Here is a 9,974-nt window from a genome sequence, read left to right as displayed (position 1 = left end):
TTCCCCCCTTTTCACCAATTCTTTCTTTCTCACTCTCTTTCGCTTCAGTTTTTAATCACTTCTTTAATGTTTGTTCAAAAACGCTTTGGTTTTTTTCTCTCTCTCTCTGCAGTCCAAAATATAAACTACCTCTATTTCTTTTCCCTATATTGTACCAGAACAAGTGACCAATTGTCGGCTGGGAGAAATATATTGGCCTTGTTTTTTACCTGACCTCCACCCAGCAGGCTCGCTCCCTCTCTCCCACTTGTTTCAGAGCCGGTAGCGTATACAAACCGCTGGGTCATGCAACGCAAGACGCTCGGAAAGGAAACATGGGAAGAAAGAGGTCTTTCTCCACCCATCAAGCCTGACGGGCTTCTTTCATGTGCTGAATTCATCCCTAGCGCCCACCTGGATCAATTAGCTGTTTGCTTCAGTGGTCATCAGTCGCGCAGAGTGGATCCTGAGCTCATTTAGCAGACGGCAGCTTATCGAGTGAAAACTATGGCTTTGATTGTGTTGTCTTTTATCTTGGTGCGACACACACCGGAGGGGTGTGGGGGGGTGGGGTGGGGGGACATGCAGATGTGCTATTTCTGTCTGGGGCATTTTTTTTGTCTCATCATTCTGGCGGAGACCAATTGAAGTCAACGCCGTGTGTTTTTTCTTCTCGCAGGAAATGTCATCGCTCGCTCCCGAGGAGAAACGCCACGACAGGTGAGACGTTCATTTGTTTGTGTTTTTATTTGCTGATCTGCCCCGTACCAGAAAAACAAACAAAGTGTAACCTGTTTAAACGTGACCATAAAGTGCAGTCATATAGCAGATGAACCAACCAAGCCTCCAGAATTAGCTGAACAAACAGCGTAAGGTAGAGAGCCCTCCGGGGGGATAAACTTGGCACACTGGGTCCAGTGTGACAGAGGCCAGTCTGGCAGCTCGGGACCATCCAAGCGTTCCACTTGGGTTGAGCTGTCTTCGTTTCACCCCTCCACTATATATATATATATATATATACACATCAGCCCCCACGTCAACATGGGCCTGTGAAGACCTTTTTACAAGACTGACAGGCCACCTGAATCACACAATTGTGTGGCCCGAGGAGCCTGAATGTGTATAGAAAAACCAGTGATCCAATAACGGTCCTGGTTCACTTCTCTCTCATAAAGTCAGGAAGGAGACCCACAAGGCCAAATGTTACAGCTGCACCAAAACAAAGCGTTAACTTTTCATTCCAGTTCTAGAAATTACGCAAATTCTTTTTTTTGTATACATAATCTGGGGTGGTGCGTTACATTTCTTTATTTGCATGGCACATAAAACCACAGAGTGTGTCTCAGGAAAAGAAAAAAAAAAAGAAAAGCTGGTCAGCGTGTGGGTGTGTGTGTGTGTGTGTGTGTGTTTGTGTGCGTGCGCACGCGCCTTGCAGATGGTCCGGCCTCACAGCAGCTGTGCAAATGAAAGACAGAGTGCCGTTGAAGGAGGTGCGAGAGATGGAAAGTTGGCCACAGAAAGGAAAAGAGTATAACATGCAAGTTGCGAACTGAAAATGTCATGGAAAAATTGAAAAGCACGCTCGAGATTTGCCGAGAATAATTGGGAGTATGCCCCCCCCCCCCCCTCCCCCCCGACAAAGCCCACGAGTGAAACATCACTTTGTAAAACCAAACCAAAAACGACAAAAGAAGGGATTTATTGACCTTAAATATGACATCTAAATCAGTGTAGGAGAGGGAGTCCTGTCATATATATATAGGATACCACTATTATGGATAATGCCAACTACCTTAATCATCTTCATCAGGTTCTATAAGTTAAAATATGTTAGTTCGCACGCACAATTGTCAATCAAACTCTATTATTTAAACACTGAATCTGGAGTGAGAAAAACAACAGGTGGCAGAATCCAGCTTCATGCTGCGAACACACTGACATGTGTCCCCAGGACGGGGGTCCGAGAGGACGGTTGTCCCCTCGGTGCTTCCGCGGTGCAAACATTTCAGCTTCATAACTCTTGATTACGCCGAGTGCCTCCGAGTTGTAACCTCAGCATTGTGCACGTGCAGTTAGAAAGTGATTGTTATATACTATCATAAACAATAAACAGCCTGCGGTTCTTTCAATTATAAATCAGGGCCATTATAATCCCCCCCCCACCCCCCACCTTCTGTTGTTGAACAACTGGACTTTTCCACTGTCCCAAATCCCAGTAATTGCCACTAAATGTAAATATCAAGCAGTTAGTGAATAATTAGTGTTTCATTGGCCGGCCATCACCTCCTGCCCCCCCACGCTTTTAGACCCCTCCCTCAGAAGACAGGGGGCCCCCTTTTTTTTTTGTTGAATGACAGCGCTTTGGGGAAGGAAGACGAATTTTTTTTTGGTGTGTGTGTGTGTTTGATTCCCCCGCAGCCGCAGCGTCGATGAGAAGCAGTCGAGGAACTCCATTCTAAGTGAATGGATTGGTATGGGGAGAAGCGGACCACAAATCACGGCTAAGCGGCAGCTTTTGGACTGTGTAACGTTCACGATGGTTTTACTTTCGCTGCTGTTTCGACCAGGTGAGTGTCGCCTTATCTTGGTTTACTTTTATTTTAAAAATAAATAAATAAAAAATGTTTTTAATCCGTTGCTTCTCCACTCCGCTCCCCTCGCAATGGAGGTTTAGGGGGGGGAGAAATAACAGGGGGGAAAAAGTGAACTTTTTTTCTTCTTCTTCTTTCTTCCCTATACGCTGTGTGGCTGAACGACTCGGGACACCCTCCTATAACGCGTACTAGCTTAAGTTGTGCGTGTTTTTTGTTTTTTTCCGGTGTTTTAAAGATGGAGAAAAGTCGAGGTTGGTTTTGAAAGTGTCGCGGACAAAGTAGTCCCGTCTGTTAACAGGAACAGCTAGCCGGGCAGCACGAGTCAACGCACGTAACGGACGTCTTTTTGTAACGTGTGGGCCAAACCACGACGACGACGACGACGCCAAACAGCTAGTTAGTCAACCAACCGCTTAACGGTTATGGTCACCGCGGTTGCCATGGTTTTAAATTTTTTTTTTTTTTTTTAATCAAGTCGCGTGAACTTACGGTTTAGCTCGGAGTTAGCATAGCTCGCTAGCATCTGGGGTCCGAGCACCCGCAGTCTGGCGAGAAGGAAACTACGGAGCTTGTTTTGTTTTTTTAAGCCACCAAAAAATACCGTTAACCGGACAACAAACTCGTCACATGTACTATTACAGTCCAGAGTATCACTTAAGAGTGTTTTTAAAGTGTCGGCGAACCGTGTTATTCCCCCGTGTTCGTGCTTCATGTGTTCACTTTGTGAGCTACCATGCATGATGGGGGTCCAACTTGTTGGCCTCTGGACGTGTGGGTCGCTGCTCTCTCCCCCCGTCAAACTCACGAGCGTGTTTAGTTCCAATCATGAAGTTGGTTTATTTCATGTTCCAGTTCCCAATTTCGTGCCACCATATACAGCCCCTTTCAATGTGGACATTCATAACACACTCATACGTATTACTATTGTTTTTTTAATGTTAATTGTTTCAAGATTAAATGAAAGTTGTCGGGCGTTTAGAGTTTTTCAAATAATTGAAACGTGAACACTGCAAACTATCTCATCTTCATATTCAAATAAAATGTAAAAGTTTTAAAGACTTTATCCCCCCCCCCCCCCCCCCCCCCCCTCCCCTCAGGTTCTTCTTTGTTGTTTGCTTGTTGGACCATTTAAAAGTTATGGTGCAAAAAATAGTTCATGAAATTAAGTCAGACTTTGGGTAAAGTAGGTCCTTTAATAAATATTAATAGTTAAAAGTTTGATGTTTAGGTGATTAAAAATAGTATTTTCAGCCTTGTTTTTCTACTGGTGAGCTGGCTCTGGGTCCAGTCAAGCCCTCAGTGTGACCATGTTGGCCTCTCCTAAAATCTACGCCAAATCCTTTATCTCCAGGGTTAACTCAAATCTAACTAATCTCCACCAATACAAATACGGTTAGCTTGTTCCCCTTTCTGCTTTCATATTCTCCTCACGGTCCTCCCACTTGTTGGTAGTCTACTAAGTGCCGGAGCATAAAGGCCCTTTGGGGAGATGCCCGGTTGTTGATGGCTGTGCAGGCAGCGATTGTCCGAAAGTGTCACTCACAGCAGACTCGAGTGACCTCGCACCGCAGAGAGACGGGGGAGGCCTGTTGGAATTCAGAGGAGTGATGCAGGACGCCTCCAACTTGACCTCTCGCACTCCATCTCAGTTTTTTTATTTCAGAGCTCGTGTTGAAATGCAGCGGCTGTGAGATGCATTAATCATCTGTCCTGCCCCCACCTTAAGTGAATCAGACGTTATGAGAAAAGGAAGAAACGGTGCACCCATATTCATGTGCACTGGTTTGAAATCACAGTGCTTATCTTGTTGTCTTTGTCCACGCTGTTGGGAGATTAGAATGAGCTTCGTTGTAAACAGAAGATTATTCTGTTGCAATAGAGGAGCAGTCTGTTGCAACTGTTCCCAGTTTTTGCAGTAGAAGTGGTGCACTGTGTTGCGGATGCTGCCGAATTGGAAAACATATCCACAATCCAACAGGAGTTATTATATTCTAGTCAGCACATGAGACATCCTAACCAAAGATAGCACTAGCTTCCAGTTTGTGACCCCGGAGTTGCTGAACAAGTGTGACTCTGAGACGTTAGCTGCCCCCCCCCCCCCCGTGTGCCCGGCCCTGCCGTGCTATGTAGTGTAGCTTAATGGACTTCAATTACCCCAGCAACAGCCAAACCACATTCAACACCCTGAGGCAAACTAACACAGGTTGGTTTCCTCCTACAGAGAGGCTACGTGCTATTGCTGTGAGGGCTAGTTGGGGGAAATAAGATTTGACTGACTCTGGGGGCTCAGTGTGGGATCATGGCCTCGTGAGCGCACACATTTTTGGTTTTAATGGCTCTCCTGATTGAGCTAAACTTGATAGTGGAAAAGTTTGGACAGCGCCGCCTCGTGCACTGTGCTGAGGTAATGCATCCGTAAATATCAGATAGATTAAGATTACATTAGGAGAAAAACTATTTTTTGTTTTGTTCAGATGGGTGGATTTAGTCAGCAGTATTTTAGCAGAGAGGGAGGTTACTTGTGAAAACGAGAGGGAGAAGCAAATATTTTCTTTGTGATGCATTAATGACGTCAAAATGTTGACGCTCATTTGTTTGTTTGTTTTGTTCAGCTCACTGCCAGCAGTGTCGAATCCAGCGCTGCAATGCGGATTATGTGGCTTCTACCTCACCCTCTAGTGGTCTGCAGGATGACGTGGCTCTAGACGTGGACTACTGCATCGCCCTGCGTGCCTACGCCCTGTGCACCCGTCGGCAGGCGCGCAGCTGTCGGGGTGACCTGGTCTACCACTCGGCCGTCTTCCGCATTAAGGAGTTATTCTCTCAGCACAACTGCTCCAGCGACGGGCCCACCTCCTCCGCCAAGGTCCCCAGTACGTCTCGCCCGGTCGTGCCGGAGCTGTGCGACTACGAGAACCGGGTCCTCATGTCGGGCTCAGCCGGGCAGAAGAAATACGCCCACTGTGGATTATTCGGAGACCCGCATCTACGGACTTTCCGCAACGAGTTTCAGACCTGCAAGGTGGAAGGGGCGTGGCCTCTGATTGACAACCGCTTCCTGTCGGTGCAGGTGACCAACGTGCCCGTTGTGCTGGGCTCCAGCGCCACGGCAACCAGCAAGGTGAGAACGGGTGTAGCACACAGCTGCAACATTACGAAACGACAAGTGATATCAAGTTTTGATAGCCAAAAACGACAAATAATCCCTTGGATTACATTCTAATATTGATATGAAATAGTAAATAATCAATGTAATGAATCGGGTAATATCGTGACGGCCATAGTTTAGAGCAGTGTTTCCCCACATGTTTTTTGTGGCATGCGACCCCTTAAAACAAAAGTAATGTCTACTTGCGAACGCTCTCACATTCTACATATCATTAATTATTTTATTTTCTTTCCCTATATCGTTTTTTTGGTTTGGACACAATTTTAAAAAGTCAGACTGGAAGAAATTCAAAAAGACTTCAAAAAGTTTGGCAAAAATATAAATGTTGCTCGCTAGCTCGAGCATTGCCATAAAGCATCAACATGTGAAGTTAATCGTCATTCCACGGTGCCTCTCGAGCCTCCAGCATTCCTCTCGTCTTGGAGCTCCTTCAGATCTGTGAGGGGGAAAAGAGAGAGAGAGAGAGGGAGTCTTCAGCGGTGTTGAATCACAGACATGCTTGAGCGCTCTACCTTTTAACACATGGGTGGTCATATGGTAGTGATTAACGCTCACTCAAAACATTTTCCTCCACCGCCACGATCAGGAATGTTTTTTCACCCCTCTGGTCAAATAATTAACTGGGGTGCTTTTTTGTGTAAATATGGAATAGTGTGGAAAAACAAAAAGGAATAATTGGACGGCAGCGAGGGCTTTTGGTCCTGTTGATGAAATCGTCTGGGGGGTTTTGAAGTGTTCAAACCTTTATAATGTCTTTGTTACTCACTCAGATTGGGATACAAGACTCGGCACGCACAGATCACGTGCATTAAGAGAGCTGCTTTTATTCGAATCACAGGCTTAAATAGTACATTATTTTGTTGCCCACTGTCATTGACTACAAACATTAACTCCGCTGTTTGAAAACTACACGAAACAAACTAATATTGCACTAGGGATTTTCAGAATAAAGTCAATAAAAGGCACTTTAAAAAAGTGTATTTTGGGTATGCAGCCCAATGCAAACCTGTCGTCGGTGGGGGGGGGGGCGTCTGTGCCGGCACCAGCATGCCCCCATCGTGATTTTGGGAGTTGTTTGCAACTGCCAGACCCAAGACAGGAAATCATCCATCAAATACTGTACCCCCCCCCCCCCCCCCCCCCTCTGTAAGTGTAAACGTAACCACAGCCACCGCTTTGTCACGATACTTTGAAGAAACACAGGTTAGACCCACTTTTTTTTTTTTCAAAGCTCAGCTGGAATACAAATCACAGTCATTCACTCTGCCAGCGCAGGAGAAGTGTTGGAAGATGCATGGAGATTTGAGGCCGTTATGAAACGGGTGTTGTTGGAGCCAACATTCAGGGAGGACTAGTGGAGGTATTGCGTTTTAGTGTTGGTATGGGATTTTTTTCCACAGGTAAAGGAAATAGTGAGGACCACACAGTGATTGTGGTTTATTTGCACGGTTTCTCTTTGGGTGGTAACAATCCAGCGGTCCACTGACAGCAATCACTGTAAAAAGGCCAGAGTGGGCCATCAACACCTTCCACAGCAGTGAAAACGTTTGGTTTCCTGCTGCCACCTTGTGGCTGTAATTGGCACTGCTCTTATTCAAGACCAATTAGGGCGTACTTTTGTAATGCTCGTCATTAGATTTAGCAAAGAAAAGTCCTTTTTATTTAAGCAACACCAGTCAAACTATAAGAGAATCCTGCTGATCTTTTTGTTTTGCTCTTTTTTCAGATCACTGTGATCTTCAAGTCCTTCCAAGGCTGCACCGATCAGAAGGTGTACCAGGCCACCACAGAAGATCTGCCGCTGGCCTTTCAGGATGGGACCCGCAGTGGCGGCGAGAGCGGCAGCCTGACGGTCGTGGAGCGCGGCGGCTCCGGGGTGGGCCGCCAGGTGAAGATACAGGCCCGTTACATCGGCACTTCCATCATCGTCCGGCGCGTGGGTAGCTACCTGACCTTTGCCATCCGCATGCCAGAAGACACCCTGGACTTCTCGGAGGACAACGGCGGTCTGCAGCTCTGCCTGCACGGCTGCCCGCGCAACGAGCTCATCAAAGAGCACACGCTGAGCCGCCAGAGCCAGCAGCCCCGCCTCCAGGGCACCAACACGGAGCTGGGTCCCCTGAGGCCTCCTCACCAGGTCTACACAGTGGAGCGGGCCACGGCCAGGTGTAGAGAGACTCTGCAGGTGGAGGACGTGTACTTTCAGTCCTGCGTGTTTGACTTGCTGACCACCGGAGATCCCGAGTTCTCCTTGGCGGCCTACGGCGCTCTGGAGGATTTAAAGGCGCTGCCGCCGAGTAAACTGAAGCAGAATCCCCCGAGGACTCCTCGTCTCTACGACCGAGCGACGTCGCACACGGCAGCTGCGGCCGCCAACGGCTCCCTGCTCTCACTCCTCCTCATTCTGCTGCTTTTGTAAAAATAAATACATATAAATGATTAAAAAAAAAGAAAAAAGAAAACCTGGAGAAAAACAGAACGTGGAAGCATTACCAGATTGAAAAGAGTGAGTAGAGCTCAGACATTTGTACTTTTTTTTGGGGGGGGGGGGGGTTGGGCAATTTGTGAATGTTGTGATCTTTTTTTGTTTTTTTTGTCATTTGAAGGATTTCACACTCATTAAATATGGTATCCATTTTTTCCCCCCCACTTCACATTTTCCGTGGATTCATGAGTGACATCATCATCAGTTGAAAAAAATATATATATAAAGAAAACATGCATGAACTTATGTGGTTTGGGGTCCAGCACATGTTTTCCACATGCTCACTGTTAATCGGTTTACGGTTCACGGCAGCTAAATGGCATAGAGTTATTTTTTTTTTTTGTAAATATAAAAGTCATAGTGCACAACCTTCAAACTCTGCATGAAGCTGCACATGTAACTCCATACTGTAATGTAAGCAAACGTGGCTTCTAGATCCTGTATAATCCAGTAATATCAATAGCACTTAAAAAAAAGAAGGTTTTCATGTATTCAGATGTCATTTCTTTGTCTATTTCAACAGCTACTTTCAGAAAATCAGTCTGCTAAATACACAGGAGCCAACAACTGTATGTAAAAACTACCTATCCACAACATATGGTGTATCAGTGTGACAGTCTACAGTTCTCATCTTCTGTGAAACACTCCCTCTTCAAGCTGTTTTAAAAAGGTTTAAAAAAAAAAAAAACATCAAAATCTTTATACAATAATATATTAAAAGAGTGTATATATGTGTTTTATATTGTGTACATTTGCCTGTTTATAGACGTTTTAACTGTAATGTGCTTTTTTTCATGTGTTGTGTTTTTAGTTTCGAGACATTGTAAGAAAGTAAACTAATATGTTTGTAATTTTCTGTATTAAAGTGTTGGACACTCTGGATTTAGGTTGTTTCTTTCGGGTCACTATTCTACCTGGTTTCTACCGCATCACGGTAAATAATTGTGTACACGGGTTGTCTATCAGATTTCATCATCTCTTTTAAACCCGGGGTCATGAACCTGCTATCATTTCTGGGGGTCAAGACACAACACACACACACACACACGACACAAAACGCCTTCGCGGACCGTGCAGCGGTTTAAAGTGGCAGCAGTTCCTGTGGCTGCATGCTTGTAATACCGCCCGCGTCCTGGTGGGGTCCTCAGTCCATAAGGCCTGACAGCTTGCAGGACGCAGACAGCTTTGACAAGCTGGCTGTGTAGCTGTAGGGATCCACAGTATGTTCTCAGTCCCCTGTGTAAATGTTACCTCTGAGTGCTGAGCTGGCTGCTGGCTTTGCTTTTGTCTGCCAGAGCGCCGCGTGGCTCCAAATAGGATTTAGTCTGTGGTTTAACACCAGGTTAGAGTCAACACGCGCACGGCGCTGATATTTACACTGTACGCGAACAACGAGCGCTACGATTAGGAAGAGCGGACGTGATCAGTTTTCATCGCCATAAAAAAATTAATAAAAAAAGGGCAATTAGGAAAGCTCCTGCACACTCCTCACGAAGACGTTGCACATTATTGCGCCATAATTTAGTAGACGCAATTTGAGTTTATATATATATATATATATATATATATATATAATCTGGAATTAAAGGTTAAAGCGTCTTTGGGCCTTTTACAACTCTCGAGTGACAGAACACATACTCGATCCGTCCACGTCACGTTTCTTCAAATACCCCTGACTTTCAATCAGGGGGTTGGCGGTTCAATCCCCGCCCTAGTCGATGTGTCCTTGAGCAAGACACTTAACCCT

At 45.7% G+C, this 9,974-nt stretch overlaps 1 protein-coding gene across 1 annotated transcript; it reads left to right on the top strand.

Moving 5' to 3' along the window:
• The first annotated feature begins 2,324 nt into the window (after positions 1-2,324).
• Positions 2,325-9,108, top strand: rgmd (RGM domain family, member D). Its single transcript, XM_034531742.1, has 3 exons — positions 2,325-2,546; positions 5,186-5,694; positions 7,469-9,108. Exons 1-3 carry the CDS (start codon positions 2,453-2,455, stop codon positions 8,159-8,161), a joined length of 1,296 nt encoding a protein of 431 aa, XP_034387633.1. The 5' UTR covers positions 2,325-2,452; the 3' UTR covers positions 8,162-9,108.
• The last annotated feature ends 866 nt before the right edge of the window (positions 9,109-9,974 follow it).

The sequence above is a fragment of the Cyclopterus lumpus genome, chromosome 4 (genome assembly GCF_009769545.1).
Source record: "Cyclopterus lumpus isolate fCycLum1 chromosome 4, fCycLum1.pri, whole genome shotgun sequence".
Taxonomy (NCBI): domain Eukaryota; kingdom Metazoa; phylum Chordata; class Actinopteri; order Perciformes; family Cyclopteridae; genus Cyclopterus; species Cyclopterus lumpus.
This window is presented reverse-complemented; position numbering and strand designations above follow the sequence as displayed.

Coding starts and splice junctions, on each gene's coding strand:
- rgmd (XM_034531742.1), top strand. CDS start 2,453: ATGGGGAGAAGCGGACCACAAATCACGGCTAAGCGGCAGCTTTTGGAC. Junction 2,547..5,185: donor TTCGCTGCTGTTTCGACCAG/GTGAGTGTCGCC, acceptor TGTTTTGTTCAG/CTCACTGCCAGCAGTGTCGA. Junction 5,695..7,468: donor GCGCCACGGCAACCAGCAAG/GTGAGAACGGGT, acceptor CTCTTTTTTCAG/ATCACTGTGATCTTCAAGTC.